This window comes from Nicotiana tomentosiformis, chromosome 3 (genome assembly GCF_000390325.3).
Source record: "Nicotiana tomentosiformis chromosome 3, ASM39032v3, whole genome shotgun sequence".
Lineage (NCBI taxonomy): Eukaryota > Viridiplantae > Streptophyta > Magnoliopsida > Solanales > Solanaceae > Nicotiana > Nicotiana tomentosiformis.
The window spans coordinates 49,686,908-49,703,679 of record NC_090814.1 but is presented as its reverse complement, the minus strand read 5'-3'; the positions used below and the strand labels follow the sequence as shown (position 1 = coordinate 49,703,679).

Sequence of the window (16,772 nt, the reverse complement as noted above, 5' to 3'; positions counted from 1 at the left end):
ACTTATAGGTAAAATTGGATCGTGACAAGCTCGCAAATGTGACTGTCGCAAATGCGAGCATGAAGCTCGCAAATGTGACTGTCGCAAATGCGACCAATGTCTCGCAAATGCGAGACCTGAGCACCAGCAAAAATCTGATCTCTCCTGAACTCTCCGAAACACGTCCGAAACTCACCCGAGCCTTCACGGCTCCAAACCAAACATGCACAAAAGTGTAAAAACATCATACGAACTCGCTTGCACGGTCAAAATACCAAAATAACACCTAGAACTACGAATTGGACACCAAAACAAATGAAAATTTCAAAGAAACTTAAGAACTTTCAATTTTCAACCGGACGTTTGAATCACGTCAAATCAACTCCGTTTTACACTAAATTTTGCAGACGAGTCATAAATGCTATAATGAACTTATACCAAGTTCCGGAACCGAAATTCGAACCCGGTAACATCAAAGGCAAACTACTGTCAAACTCATGAATTCTTTAAACCTTTAAATTTTTAGTTTTCAACAAATTGCGTTAATTCAAGCTAGGGACTTTCGAATTCGATTATGGGCATACGACCGAGTCCCAAATCATGATACGGACCCACCGGGACCGTCAAAAAATGACCCAGGTCAGTTTGCTTAAAATGTTGACCGAAGTCAACTCAAAAAAAATTTTAAGGGACGATTTCACATTTTCATCAATTTTCTCATAAAAACTTTCCGAAAATAGAACGCGGACTGCGTACGCAATCGAGGAAGGCGAAACAGAACTATACGAGGTCTCGAAATACAGAAATAAAGGGTAAACCTATAAATGACCTATCGGGTCAGCACAATAGACAAAAATAAAATAAAAAAGACAATAGTCGATAGACGGAAAAGAAAAGACGGTAGTGTTTACTTAATTAGTAGAATGAACAACTTGAAAAACACAAGACAATAACTCTTTATAGCAAATTAAATTGCATCAGCAAATACCAAAATTAGTAACATAGAAGAAGAACGACTACAGTCTATAGACAAAAATAAAATAGAAAAGACAATAGTCGATAGACGGAAAAGAAAATAATGTAGTCTTTACTTATATAAAAGAAAAAGAAAAGAATAAGAGAGAGACTATGAGCCCGTTTGGATTAGCTGATTATAAATAACTTATAAGTTTGAGGTGCTGAAAAGTATTTTTAAGTTTTTAAACTGATTTTTTAAATAAGCATTTACGTGTTTGGATAGACGTGCTGAAACTAATGATAAGTAGTTGATGTGTTTAGTAGAAAAGTGCTAATAAGTTGTTCTTTTATTAAAATGACTATATTATCCTTAAAAACTTTACAAAAGATAATAAATTAAAAAGTTTTTTTATAAAGATAAAGATGAACAACGAATATGGAATGAAAAGAAAGTTAAGAAAATTTATTTTGGAAAAATATTTTGTGAATTAGAAAATATTATTAATACTAAACTAGTAAAAGCCTAGGTCAAACTATAAATGCTTATAAGGTAAAAAGTCATAAGTTGGGATGACCAACTTATTATTTATGAATATTTATCAAATATATAGATAAACAAAAAAATATTTATAAGTTAAATTAACCAACTTATAAGTTTAGCCAAAATAATTGTGTATTCAAGAGAGTATTAGCCCCCGCGATAGACATGTGATTGTGGAATCGATGGGATAACCATATCTGCCCAAAATAAGAATATAAAATAGCGTAATATAATTTGATGTAACACAGTGGTTAAACCTACTTCCCACCTTAAGCCCTTTTCTCTTCTGCTGCTACTGATACTGGGGGATACTCTTCTCAATCAACTCATCAATGGCAGTCTCATCTCCTATTTATCCATCTTATTCTTCATGCCATCATCTCTCCTCAAAAGACTCAAATTTCAACGCCAAGGGGAAGAAGCTTCCCACCATTCACAAGATCTACCCCTTTTCTCTCCTCCAACGCTCTCCTTTTCTCAAGTAAACATTCTTCGTTCCTTATAACCCATTTGAGTGTTCATTTCTCTCTATGTTTGTTCTATGCATGTTATCTTTATGGTAATTGAATCTTCAAGAATCTTGAATTTTTGTAATTCTTGGTGCTAACTTTTTGGTTTCCTTTGTGGGGTAAAGTTTGCACCTTTGAGATGAGTTACTCATATTAGCTTTTACCCAGAGCATAAAAAGTTGTTATTTTTAAAGGGTTTATGCACAGTTGCATGGGATTGAAATACAACATGCCTTTAAACTATTGGAATTATCTTATCATTTCATGCAAGTCATTCTGCTAGCTTTTGAGCACTGCTTCCTTTTGTGGTAGAAGGTCTTTTACTGAGTAGTGAAGAGGAATAGGAACTTTCTTAGACATAGTTTTAATGTGCATTGTTTGGTAGGTCCAATTAAGCTTTAAAATGAATGTCCTTTTGCGAATTATCAAAGATATTTATTTGCTATAATATTGGAAGGGGGGGGGGTTGTTGTAAAATCACTGGAAATTGAACATTTTCTATTATTGGTCCACATCTTAGATGAGTATTTTGCATTCATCTATATTGAGGCTTGTTATCAATTTAAAGAGAAAAAATTTAGCGTGTATGTGTTGGTACTTATAGGCAAACAGGGAGAAAAGGAAGAGAGAAATTTTTTAGCAGAAAACTATGGAGGAATGAAGAAATGCAGGCGTTTTGACCTAGCCACTTGAATTCCTTCTACTAGTTGATCCCTGCAATTAACCACTGAATCAGCAAATAGTTGTTGAAACGGACAAGTACGAAATGAATTCAACTGGTATAGGTCCCATATCTATGTCCATTTAAGTTTTATCCATTCAGATACAACAGTTTGATTGTAGATAATTTGCCACGGTGCGGGGTTTCTTGGACAATGTCATCACCTTAAAGACATAACATAAACAGAAAGGAGCTGACTGATGTCCGCACGATACTGTTTAGCATAGAGATGAGCATATTTGGCAACAATCAAGAGAGTAGTATTAGTCCATTCGAGGCAGTGTGTCCTAGCATATGTAAGCATGGGGTTTGACCCCGTAAGAGATGGACACTTCTTAAATAAGCCTGATGTTTGATCCCCAAAGAGATGTTTCTCCGACATCTGATGACTTCTTTGTGGAATTTAACGCTAAAAACTTTTGAAAGAGACCAAAAAGAAAGAGAAATTTATCCAATCGATGGTGATAAGGTGGACTAAACATCTACTAATGAACATGTACTTTATACACTTGAAGATGATGTATGGAGCAAATTAACAAAGACCAATTTATAATGCACCTTGTGCCCATTCATCAACACATATACTTATAAATAATGCAGTTTCACTATTAAGTTCTTTTCTTTTAGTCTCCCAAAAAGGCAAGGTACCATTGGGATCCGAAACTCGTAGAACATTATAACAAAGAGCTACTGCCATGCGTTAGTAAAGCTATACATAGACATACAGAAACCTGCATCTCTACCTGTATAAATACTTTTAATTAGATTGATTAGGTCATTTATATATCATAAGATATGAAAAAGAAAATACAGAAAATTGTGTCTAGTACTCTAGTTGCATCTTTATCATGTTCAATTTTATCTTTTATTGATTTTCCATTCCCCCTTTTTCTTCTGTAAAAAATGCCATATCTGCATGTATTACTAGCCGCCTTGATGTTACAAACAGAGCAGTAAGTAACGTCTGTAGTTGGTTGAGGCAGTCCAATTCCTGTTATCTTCCTTTGCTAATTTAAGAAGAGGTCTCTGATCCATTAGAATTGAATTTGCATCATTCGACTTCTTCCCTTCTGCCGACAGTTGTTGGACTCTTCAAAATTTAATGTCTTGCTAATGCATGACATAATGTTGTAGTGGTCCTCATGTGTAAGTAACTTTGGGCTAATGACTGTACTGGCATAAGAAAGAAATTAGTTTTTGCCATGTCTAAACTTCCAGTTCAATTTTAAAATACCAATAAAAGAAAGAAAAAAAGAAAAAGAAAAAGAAAAGAACAGAAGGAATATAAGGACCCTCCACCTCGAAACATAAGGTTGGCATTTCAAGTCATCAAAGGAACAAATTTGGCGAGGCTACTGTTGGGATCTTAGCTAGGGGGGTTTGGAGGCGTGGGGTTTCTAATATCCCCCCTTCCCCCTCTCTCCCCCCATCGAAGAGGGAAAAGAAAAGAAACAAAAAAATAATTTTGTCGCCATCGGTGACATATACTTTAAGCTAAAAGATCCTTATGACTTTGTTATTACAGGAACAAAACTTCTAATGGGCTACCTGGACACTTACTATGTTTGCCCCTTTCCTTTGAGAATTTTCTTTTCACCTCATTGTTTCCATTCTGGTAAAGTCTCACCTTGCTTTTCTTTTATAATTTCATTTCAGAGTGGATTTTAGTTCACAATGGGGAAGAAGAGAATCATCAAAGTTCAGCATAAGTGCTGCTGTGACGAGCAAAGGTCTATTTTACACTTAAATTTCTCATCATCCATGTGTGATTTTCACTAGTTTCTGATTTCCTCTTCCTTCGTCCAATATTGTGACAGAATACTCGTTGGATGGAGCACTAGAAAATACTCAGCTCCCAAAGGGCGATTGCTGGTCTGTTCATAAATTTGGTGGTACCTGTGTGGGAACATCTGAAAGAATTGGTAATGTAGCTGAGATAATAATTGCAGATCAATCAGCGAGAAAGTTGGTAGTGGTATCTGCAATGTCAAAAGTCACAGATATGATGTATGATCTGATTTACAAAGCGCAGTCTCGGGATGACTCGTACCTGACAGCACTTGATGCTGTTCTAGAGAAACATAAATTAGCAGCTGTTGATCTACTTGATGGAGATGAACTAGCTAGTTTTTCATCAAAACTGCACCATGACATCAACAACCTTAAAGCCATGCTCCGTGCAATATATATTGGTATGCTTGCGTTTCCCATTTTATTTTCCTAATGTCGGGAGGAAAAAGCCACCTGATGCTTTTTTCTCAAACTAAAAGAAAGATATTTTCAGAATACTTCAAATCCGTTCCCTCGCACCTTTGCACATTGTTAAGTGGGAGCATATCTTGGTGCATTAGTATTATGGTTTTACTTCAGTCTGGTTAGCATATTGGTTGTCGCTTCAGTGTTTTGGTTTGCTAGAACTAAATTGGTTTCTTATTGGAGTTCCTTTGATTGTGACTCCCTTCTTTGGCATTAACTAAACTGCTTACTTGTTTTGCAGCTGGTCACGCAACAGAATCTTTTTCCGATTTTGTTGTAGGGCATGGGGAGTTGTGGTCTGCTCAGCTATTGGCATCCGCTGTCAGAAAGGTCGTTCTCTCGTAGATCTCATCCAATCCTTCAAAGCTATTATGCCTTGTAGTTATGAAATTGGAATTGTCCACATTTGCTCTACTTTTTAAATTTTTATGTGCAGAATGGTGTAGAGTGTAGCTGGATGGACACAAGGGAAGTGCTTGTTGTGAACCCAACAGGTTCTAACCAAGTTGATCCAGATTATTTGAAGTCAGAGGAGAGACTTGAGAAATGGTATTCTAACAATCCATCTAAAACAATCATTGCAACTGGCTTTATAGCTAGCACGCCTCAGAATATTCCTACGACTTTGAAGAGAGATGGTAGTGACTTCTCCGCTGCTATTATGGGGGCTCTTCTAAAAGCACGTCAAGTTACAATTTGGACAGATGTTGATGGCGTGTATAGTGCAGATCCTAGAAAAGGTTTGTCCTTGCTCATTGCATGCCGTTTCCAACCTGATGCCTTTCAGGACTTTCATGAGCCAAATTTTTGTCAGGTATTTATCATTGAGCTAGGATGTTTTCCAACTAAAAAGATACTTCATTTGCAGTTAGTGAAGCAGTAATACTGAAGACGCTGTCTTATCAAGAGGCATGGGAAATGGTAAAGTCATGACATTCTGTACAGTTGCTAATTTAGTATGTCCTCTTATCTGGCACTTTCTAACAGCAAAATATCTCATCTTTCTGCAGTCCTATTTTGGTGCCAATGTCTTACATCCTCGAACAATTGTTCCAGTGATGCAATATGACATTCCAATTGTAATAAAAAATATCTTCAACCTTTCTGCACCTGGAACAATGATCTGCCGATCCTCTGGCGATGAATATGAAGATGGACAAAAAGTGGAGTCCCTTGTCAAAGGATTTGCAACAATTGACAATGTAGCCATTGTGAATGTTGAGGGGTAAGGCTGCACTTGATTCAAGAGCAGTGACGTTTACAAATTATGTATTTTACATGATGTTTATTGTTCCTTTCAGAACTGGAATGGCTGGTGTTCCTGGTACGGCTAGTGCCATTTTTAGTGCAGTAAAGGATGTCGGTGCTAATGTAATTATGATATCCCAGGTACATATATCCTCTGATTCCTGTTATACGTGTTATTGGTATGACTATATGAAATTTAATTGGCTACTATAGTACAGGCTAGTAGTGAGCATTCAGTGTGCTTTGCTGTGCCTGAGAAAGAAGTAAAAGCTGTTGCAGATGTTTTGGAGTCTAGGTTTGGTCAGGCTTTGAGTGCAGGGCGACTTTCTCAGGTATTCTGCTCTTCCTGATTGCATTTAAGATATTAAACAGTGTCGTTAATCCAACAGTAACAGAAAGCAAAAAATGGGAGGAATGTTGTGTCCAGTTCTTGGCAGTATTTTTAGCAAATGCCTTTTGCATCTATTGCACTTTGCACCTTCCATTTCCTGGTTAAAGTTTTAATTTGAGCCCTGTTACGTGATAAAGGTCCGCTAGTCCTTTTTTCTTTTAACTTGTTCATTTAGATGTTGTACGAGACCAGTTAAATGGAAAAACAGAAAGCTCACAGTGAAGATGTGGTGTGACAAAGCTTCAACAGGTCTTCTCTTGGAGTATAATGCAATTCCTTTCGCATGGGGATGGTTTTTAGATATGCATTATGTAACACTGAGAGCTCCAAGGATCAAGAGTTCTTGCTCAGGAAAAAAGGCCAAGAGAAGTTCTGATGTTGCTGTTTGCTGATTTGATCAGAAAAAGGAAGAGTATAGTCATTGTCGGATTGAACATTGTCCTGCAATATTGGGCAAGTTATGATGATAGGCAGATCAGAAATTTGTGGCATTTGATTCTGGTTTCTTCTAACTTGAAAATTTAAACATTAGCTCAATAAAGTCTAAGAATTGGTAAAGCTGTCAAATTCTAGCAGTAGCAGATGCAAATAGGAAAGAGGAAAGACTGAAACAACATTTGTGGTGCCTAATCAGCAGTGATATAAGCGCTAAATGGATTGGGGTTCTTGGGGATTGTTTTTTTGTCTTCAGATTTTATGAAGTTATCTTTTCCACTTCATTTCGTCGTTTCACTGGTTGCAATTTGATAATCAAGCTACCTGATTAAAGGCACTTCTTTTGAACAACCTGATAATACCTTTAGTTCTTCTCAGATTGCAGTAATTCCCAATTGTAGCATTTTGGCAGCTGTTGGTCAGAGAATGGCAAGCACTCCCGGAGTTAGTGCTACACTTTTCACTGCACTTGCAAAGGTTTGGCAATTTTCTACCTTTACATTTTTTAAATATCTCGTGTATTCTGTAATCCATCAACAGTAGCACAAAATAAATGTCAAGCGATAGTTGTATAATGATGACCACTATCGCTTTTTGGTGCACACATATAGCCCCTACTTGTGTAGAAGATTGGGCGTCTTTTGTAGAGAATCATGTTTTGATGTAAATTCTCTACTTTTGTGTATACTTCTTGTATGCGGGAGTTTTTTCTCCCTTTTGATTAATACAATTTACCTTATCAAAAAAATGATGACCACTATAATATGTATGATATAATTTTTTTTGATCCTGGTAATTTTCTGAATGTCATAGTCTTCAACATTTAGCATTTGAATGCAGGCTAATATCAACATCCGTGCTATAGCTCAAGGCTGCACGGAGTACAACATTACAGTAGTTGTTAAGCGAGAAGATTGTGTAAGGGCTTTACGTGCCGTGCACTCAAAATTCTATTTGTCAAGAACAATAATTGCTGTGGGCATTGTTGGACCTGGATTAATTGGAGCTACATTGCTTGACCAGTTAAAAGATCAGGTTTGTCAATTCAACTTCTCCTATTGAAGTTAAGTAGTTACTTTTTACTCTTTGGCTATCAATTCTTTTATAATATTATAATCCGTGACTGTTTCTAGAACATATTTTGATGTTCCCTTTCTTTTTTTGCTCTACACAACATCAGCTAACAAGCCAAGACTTTAATGTTTAACTTTATGTCTATATTAACTCCTGTCTGATAAGATCTTTTGTATTATAAGGATGTTTCAAATGTTATAGTTCTGTTTCAGAAACAATATTTTATGGCACTTTGGCCCTCATTTTTTTAATTGATATAATCTATTTCGGAAACCATCTTGCCAGACATAAGCCGTGGTCAACAAATTGACATTGATTGTTTTTGCTTTTATCCCCTTTTCCATTCACTTCTGGAAAAGAAAAAAGTAGGAAACAAGTGAAGAAACACGTCTCAGGATATGAAGGCCCATGGTTCCCTTTTTATTTTTAAAGGATATGAAGGCCTATGGTTTCCATGCCTATTAAACGTGTTTACTGATTGCTTACTTTCTTTCATTTGTGAAAGGTCTCTATGCAATGCTACAGTTACAATACGGAGTATTCTGGTCCATTAGTTTTGGTTGTTAGTTCATCTGGAAGTGTATCTGAACCAAAGTAATTATGTTGTTGATATCACTTGCACCTTTTGTTTGCAAAGCACAGTTGATCAGCTTTCATTGGTATACTTTTTATGACAATGTTGTTTTTCGACATTTATGGAGGACACTTCCAAAATTTGTGACTTCTCTGCTTCCTATTTTTAAGGAAACAGTTTGAGTTCCAAAATATATGATTATGAATTTCGATTCACTACTGCTGTGAATGCAGTGACTCAGATTCTTGAGGAATAATTCATTGCTTAACTTTGTGTAATTTGTGGCAATTCATTCTTCAAGGAAATTTTGGTAAATGACATTTCAACAATTCCCCTTCTTTGACAGACAGCTGTCTTAAAGGAGAAATTCAACATTGATTTACGTGTGATGGGAATAACTGGATCAAGGACAATGCTACTGAGCGTGTCGTAAGTCTTGAAAGTTGTATCTTCTTTTAGATGTTCACTGTTGTATGTTATACTTCTAAATATGGCTTTTGGCCCCTTAGAATCCCTTGTTAAAATCAGTTTTTCTCAGCTTCGATGATTGGAAACAACATTATGAATAAAAGATAAAAGCACAACACATTCAAGCTTGCTGCAAATAGCAACCTGATTGCTGAACTAATGGGACTAAGTCTATTCTTTTTTAATCAGTAAACAAGAGACATTATTAATCGGAAAAACTAAAACACCTAAATGGTGATTGGTATGTGCAAAGCGGGCAGTCCCCTACTCCCCCAAAAAATAAAAAAAGAAAGAAAAGGAAAAAAAGGAAAAAAAAAAAGAACGGGATAGCCTCTACACATAGATCCTATTCCTGTTGCGAGCTAATGAATATACATCCTGTGATGTACAACAGAAGGCTAGCATACAAATGTATCTGAATTTCATCTCTTGTACAGTAGCTGCTTTGCCCTCAGAAGGACTTGTTTCTTCATTTGAGACCACAACCAAGCAGTAATTCTTCATAGAATTTGGCATAACCCATTTTAGTTAAAAAATACTAAGGAATAGATCTTCGTTGTCCATTTTATTTTTCAAGTCGAGGGTCAAAAGTGCAGATGTTTCACCTCCTTCAAATTCTGCTTGCAAAAATTTGCTCAAAAAAGGTTTTCATGGGATTAAAGAGCTCTCTTCCACCTTCAGACCTCTAAACCTTCTTGTTTGATAGCTATATCAGTTTCTGGCCAAATCTTGAGAGTAACCACTTCGGCAAATGCCTTCTTGTTGGTAGTAGGACTAGTCCTAGCCACTTGTTTGTGCTCTTTCTCCACAAAAAATGGACCCTGCGAGCTTTGTTTGATCATCCATAGTTTTCCTTAACTCTAGGATGATAATTTGCCTTGTTCAGTAACAAAACATAAGGTATCTCCCCTATGTGTTTAAATTCTGGTAGATGGAATACTCGTAAGTCTGCTCCTTCCTCCACCATTTTCTGCAAATTCCACCTTCTATATCTGATGCTAATCTCATAGCCTGATGACTCCATAGGAGAATACTCGCTGATGTGAATGCTTGTCATTAAGTTCCTTTTCTCTTGATTCACCTGTACCATGTTTGGAACGGTCTTCCTTGATGTTAAAGGACTTAGTACCAGTAATGGACAAGAAACTTCTGCCCATGAGAAATAAAGAACTTAGATCTGCAGCTTAAAGAAACAACCTCTCAGCCCGTCCAGGGTAGGGGTAAGGCTGCGTACATCTCACCCTCCCCGGACCCCACTTGTGGGAATACACTGGGTCGTCGTTGTTGTGGTTGTAGATCTGCAGCTTAATAATTAAAGGAGCACTTTTGAGTTGTCAGAGAAAAGAGAACTAAGGTTGTCGGGATTTTAGGGAGAAGGGAGACATTCTATGTCTAACCTACTCTTTAGTTACATATGGAACTAAGTCTATTCTGTTGTAGGTTGTTGGGCTTTTAGGGAGATGGGAGACATTCTAAGTCTAACGTACTCTTGAGTTACATATGGAACTAAGTCTATTCTGTTTTTTGAATTTGATGATGTAATGGTCAATTTAAAATATGAATCCGGTTGTATGCAGTTAATCCTCCAACGGAATCTTTATTATGATTTGGCTTTGCATGACAATTTTTCAATCTTGTTTGCTGAGGTTGAAGAAATGATGGTGAAATCTTGAAACTGGTATTGTTTCAGGATTTTTTGTTTTTGAGATTTGTAGTCAATTCTGGGGGAGAAATATAGTCTTCTGATTCTCCTTCCATCTATGCTTTGACTAGAAAAAGAAAACATATACTTTTAACATAATAAATGATCTGGTGCTAAATTGGAGGGAGTTTGTTGAAGAATTAAAAAGAAAATATAAACTTAGTTTCTATCAGATGGCTGGCACTTCAAGTGCTTTTTTTTGGTTATAATGCTATACATATCGATATTTTTAAACGCTCTTCAGTAGCGTGATCCTAAGACGTTCTTGTCAATGTTGATAGGGGTATTGACTTGTCTAAATGGAGGGAGCTGCTAAGTCTAAAAGGAGAAATGGCCGACTTGAGTAAGTTTGTTCACCATGTACGTGGAAATCATTTCATCCCAAACACTGTATTGGTGGACTGCACTGCAGACGCTCGTATCGCAAGCCACTACTATGACTGGTTGCATAAAGGAATACATGTTGTCACCCCAAATAAAAAGGCTAATTCAGGACCACTAGACCAGGTAATACTTTCATATTTGATTTTCTGAATTTGCCCACTTCTGGAAATACTTAAATAGTAGTCACATCAACATGTTCTGATCATTTTTTGCTTTCATGTTCTTTCCACTCCATTCTAGTGAGGAAAAGGTGACGATATTTTGATTTTTGAAAGTGTTGTTTTTTCTCTCTTTCACTAAAATTTTTGAAATAGCTGAAAGGGAGCTTCTAATACCTGTTGTTGCATTTTTCTTTTCGTAAATTGCCTCCAGTACTTGAAGCTGAGAGCTCTACAGCGACAATCATATACACATTACTTCTATGAAGCTACTGTTGGAGCTGGTCTACCAATTATAAGCACCTTACGTGGACTTCTTGAAACTGGGGACAAGATATTGCGGATTGAGGGCATTTTTAGGTTGGTAATGTTAATATATGCGATTGTGATTTGCACTTGTTACAAACTCATTCCTAGATATTGAATAGTTACTGATGAGGTGACTCATGCCTTCGCTACCTCATGCACTATGGGAAATAAAATTTGTTAGTTTGGTTTCTTCATATTCAGTTTCATCTTCTTTCGTTTTTGCAGTGGAACTTTGAGTTACATATTTAATAACTTTGCGGGCTCAAGAGCGTTCAGCCAAGTGGTGAAGGAGGCAAAAGAGGCGGGTTATACTGAACCAGATCCAAGGGATGACCTATCTGGAACAGATGTTGCCAGAAAGGTATTGGGTGATGGTTTCACGTATCTGATTTCTTGTCATTCAAGTGTTAGCTAAAATAAGCTGATTCCTCTATTTCCATTTTTCCACAAAGTTGGTGATTGTTCAGCGGAGTTTATCATCTTGGGATTACTAGATGGCCAGAGTAAACTACTCTGATTTTAATTTTAAGAAAAATGGCCCGTGTAAAATACTCTGATTTTGCTTTTGAAAAATGGCTACAGTATAAACTTGGGTGCTACTCTCTTGCATGACGGGCTAGAATTTTATTATACAATGGCTTCCATGTTCCTTCCCCGGATCATGGAAGCCATTGTGGTGAAGGAGGTCACGGGTTCAAGCCGTGGAAACAACCTCTTGTAGAAATGCAGTGTAAGGCTACGTACAATAGACCCTTGTGGTCCGGCCCTTCCCCGGACCCCGCGCATAGCGGGAGCTTAGTGCACCGGGCTGCCTCTTTTAATGGCTTCCATGTTCCAGGTGATAATTCTTGCTAGGGAAAGTGGGCTACATCTAGAGCTTTCAGATATCCCTGTTCAGAGCCTTGTGCCTGAACCATTACGGGTGAGTGCTTAGTTTAATTATGTGCAGCATTAGTTCTTTTGATAAGTTTTGTTCGTCATTAGTTAAATAGCTGTTTTTCTCCATGAAGTAATTTTTAGTGGTCTTTTTCAGGATTGTGCATCTGCTGAGGAGTTTATGCAGCAGTTGCCACAATTTGATCAACAATTGGCTAAGCAGAGGCAAGAGGCTGAAGATGCTGGGGAAGTGAGTACTCTGGACTTAAATCTATAGAAATGAGCTCGACTGTTACGGATACTTACTGCTGTGATGGTCATCTTGTCCGAAAGAACCTACTCTCGTACTCCTTCCATCAGAATTGCAAAATTGTTTTCATATTCCTAAAGCGGGAAGCTTTCTCACACATTACATAACATCAAAAAGTATTACATGGGACTCATTTAACACCTTGCATCCAAACGTTTTTTCAATACTCTTGAAAATGCTGAAAGGTGACAATCATGTTCTAACTTTAACAAATGCACTTTTTTCCGAGGACATTTTAATATGTGTACTATGTTAAACATGGATGGTCAATTTAGGATAGAGGAGGAAACAACTTGGTATGAGAGATGCAACTCTAGGAAAGAGAAGCGTGAAATCTCATTAAAAAAAAAGGAAAATTGATGAATCATTTAGCATTTCAATCACAGAAGTAACAGATTATTCATAGCATATAGAGCTGTTCTTCATCATTGACGACTTATTTGATTCAATCTTTGGGGCAGAAACCGAGTGAAAGAGAAGTTTGTATTTTAGAAATTGTTTATTTATATGTAACATTTGATTAGGCCACACGCATCATCTCTGTGTGATTCAATCTAGTTCAGCAGCATAACAAATATTTTCTTGTCAGAAAACTGTTGGAGTAGGTCACAAGCATGCATTATATGTCTTTTCCCTCGTATTTGTGCTATTTTTATATGACAAAATTGATGTATGAAGGTTTTGAGATATGTTGGAGTCGTCGATGTTGTCAACGGAAAAGGGACTGTCGAGCTGCAAAGATACGGTAAGGAGCACCCATTTGCACAACTCTCTGGATCAGATAACATAATTGCATTCACAACTGAAAGATATGCGACGCAACCTCTAATAGTGCGTGGTCCGGGTGCCGGGGCTGAAGTGACAGCCGGTGGAGTATTCTGTGACATCCTACGACTTGCATCATATCTTGGTGCTCCATCATAATTTATTTACTCCAAGCCTTTTCTCTGAGTACCAAGTTTCAGATTTTCGATACAGTCAGCAGCCTCTACCGATATATGCGACACTGCAGCCTCCCTCTATGCTTTGCATGAATGGTGTTGCAGTTTGAGCAATAGCATGGCTCACTCTGTGACTGGGTTCTTCTCTTCTATAGGAATCATTGTAACTTGCTCATTCATGAATGCAACTCTGAGATTTGATTAAGCTGTGTTTTGGTTTGAGATGCATATATCTTGTAGTGTACTCCCTTGTTAGTGAAGTGGATTGGTGAGTGTATGTCGATGCGATTAAGCGTTCAAGCATTGTTTCTCTTGACCGTTTAGTGTTAATTACTCCATATCCGTGCTTCATTTGCTCAAATTTGTTGTGTGAACTCATTTTACGCTCGATGGACACTAAATGGTGCTTTTAGGGTTGAAAAGTGATATTGTCTCTTTTAATTAGCTTGTATATGGCCTTCCAAAGTGAATGGAGGACTGGAGTTACTCCAAATGATGTTGGGGTATTGACTCCTCTCCCCAACTTGTGAATCACCAGATACCCATTTTTTTCTATGTTCCAGTCAATATCAAATGAAAAAAAAAAAAAAAAAACACTGTAATTTACTACACACAAGAAATTTTAGCGAGTAATGGAAGAAATGTCACTAGGATAAGGCAACAAGGTATATCAATGATCACTGTTAAAAAGCAAATGGATAGAACACTGAACAGCAATCACCAGATAATCATGGCAGCATAACAAGATAGAATATAGTGAACCTCTTTATTAGGTTACTCCATATTACCTTTGTTTGAAGCAAAAGGTAATGTACTAATGTCTTTTCTTGTTAGTGTCTTGTCCATAATACTAGCTTGTTTGGCCAAGTTTCTCTCGAGACCAAAATTACTTTTTTTTTTTTCTCAACTCGAGGTATTTGACTAAGCTTTTTTGAGGGAAAAAATAATTTTGGGAGAAGCAGAAGCAGTTTTTGAGAAGCAGAAAAAAATAGCTTCCCCCTAGAAGCAGAAACAGTTTTGAATTTTCTTTCTACCAAAGATACCTTTAAAAAATATTGTATATACCAAAATAACCTTAGTTTAAACTATTAAGTAATATGTAATGACTTTTGGGGTGAATTTTCATATTTGTTAAATGATTTTTTGATATATTTAAATCATCTTGAAAGAATAAAGTGTATTTCAATTTTATTTCTACATTTTACTTAAATAAAATAAAAAATTTAATTATTGTCTATAATAAAAAATATTTTTGATTACTTATATACTTATATAATATTAATTATTTAGTAAATCTCTTTATGTCCTTATTCGTAATTTGATACTTAAATGTATTTTTTGAAAAGTTTGGCCAAACATAAATTATTGCTGAAAAGTGCTTTTTAAATTAATTAGTTAAATACAAACTCTCTCCAAAAGTAATTTTTTTCGAAAAATACTTTTGAAAAAATCACTTTTCCAAATAAGCTTATTTTTCCAGCTTAGCCAAACATGCTTATACTTCTCATATTTTGTATATGAGAATCTAACTAAGAAATGTTTCATTAAAATTATTATGTATTTCATCGTGTCCTACCATATTTGTCATGTTTCACATATGAGAATAACCTTATGTCCCTATCCGCTATTCGTGAAATTCACAGTTGCAACTTCATTGAGGAGAGCTATCAAAGTTTTGTGCATTTCTCGTAACGTATAGAAAACTTTGGTAATTTCTTTATTTTGCATCACTTTAAATTGGAAGGATGTTATGCATGAAAATGTAATAAAGGTCATAAATATGACACATTTGAAACAACAAATATCGAAAACTCTACAGTAGAATCTTATAAATTCAAAATAGAAAAGATCTAATTCTTACAAATAAAATTCTAAATTGAGAAAAGTCACATTCTGGACCCGCTTTTATCTTCACTTTCCATTTACACAAAGATAATAGATGTAAACTAGACCCCGATATTTTTGATTGGTTGCTATGTTTTAGTCACAATGAAGTCAAGTTGTTGTGCAACTGTTGTCCATGACAAAGAAACAGTTGGGATGTGCCACGGGTCTGATTTTTGTCCGCCAAAACGAGCCTGTGCGGCAGTCAGGCCACACGCCCAACTTCTGCCTTCCCACAATACTTAGTCAAAATTTTAACAACTTTGAACTTAGAATATTTTTAGGTAGTTTTCAACGTAGAAAGTCATATGAACAATTTAGGCCACAAAATTAAGTAAAGGCAACAATAAATAAACGAGAACACAAGGCACAATATACAGGAAACTCTTTTCCCAACTTTGTATTTAACTCGAGCATACAAAGAAGTTCAAACTCAAAGTATAATGCCGTGTATAAAAGACCACTCTTGATCTTCAAATTTTCTCGCAAAGAGTACTCTTAGCCTTAGGTGTTTTCACTGTTTTTACTAAGGAACTCTTTTTTAACTCTAACATGTACTCCCATACTTTTTTTTACAAGCATAAGGATGCTGCACATTTATAGATCATATGATAACTCTTTGCCTTTATACTTGTCGAGGCTTAGACATTTGTCCCACACAACCCACTATTTTAGCCTAATGTAGTTGACATCCCCCAACTACAAGGATCATGCTAAGATAATGAAAATAAGGCACCAAAAATATTTTGGTAACCACCTGCCAGATTTGAAAAAAAGCTAACTGCTGCCCATGTGCACGACATGTACCTTGTAACCGCCATTGACTTGGTCAACTGAAGCTTGCTGCCCATGTGCGTGTCTTGGCTTCAATCAGGCGCCAATGCCTTGGTCTCAAGTGCATTGCAGCCACATTAAGCCTTTGCCAATGCCCGCACACACTATCCTTTGCCACACCCCAATGTCATAATAAGTCTATCTTACGTTCATGCCTTCGTTGCATTTAGCCTACCCTTGCCCACTTCATTTTTGCCTTGCCTTAGCATCATTGCCTCATG

At 36.5% G+C, this 16,772-nt stretch overlaps 1 protein-coding gene across 1 annotated transcript; it reads left to right on the top strand.

The window, feature by feature from the left end:
* The first annotated feature begins 1,715 nt into the window (after positions 1-1,715).
* On the top strand, positions 1,716-14,149 carry LOC104121089 (bifunctional aspartokinase/homoserine dehydrogenase, chloroplastic-like). The gene is made up of 18 exons (XM_009632984.4): positions 1,716-1,958; positions 4,364-4,437; positions 4,525-4,899; positions 5,205-5,293; positions 5,400-5,703; positions 5,832-5,884; positions 5,974-6,188; positions 6,265-6,352; positions 6,430-6,543; positions 7,416-7,514; positions 7,878-8,072; positions 9,032-9,114; positions 11,137-11,362; positions 11,612-11,757; positions 11,932-12,067; positions 12,545-12,628; positions 12,740-12,832; positions 13,571-14,149. Exons 1-18 carry the CDS (start codon positions 1,810-1,812, stop codon positions 13,814-13,816), a joined length of 2,769 nt encoding a protein of 922 aa, XP_009631279.1. The 5' UTR covers positions 1,716-1,809; the 3' UTR covers positions 13,817-14,149.
* Positions 14,150-16,772: the final 2,623 nt, after the last annotated feature.

What these genes read in the sequence shown, in the direction of transcription:
- LOC104121089 (XM_009632984.4), top strand. Translation starts at nt 1,810, where the DNA reads ATGGCAGTCTCATCTCCTATTTATCCATCTTATTCTTCATGCCATCAT. An exon ending in ATCAAGAGGCATGGGAAATG is followed by an intron (nt 5,885 to 5,973) that starts GTAAAGTCATGA and finishes ATCTTTCTGCAG; the next exon opens with TCCTATTTTGGTGCCAATGT. An exon ending in TTGTGCCTGAACCATTACGG is followed by an intron (nt 12,629 to 12,739) that starts GTGAGTGCTTAG and finishes GGTCTTTTTCAG; the next exon opens with GATTGTGCATCTGCTGAGGA.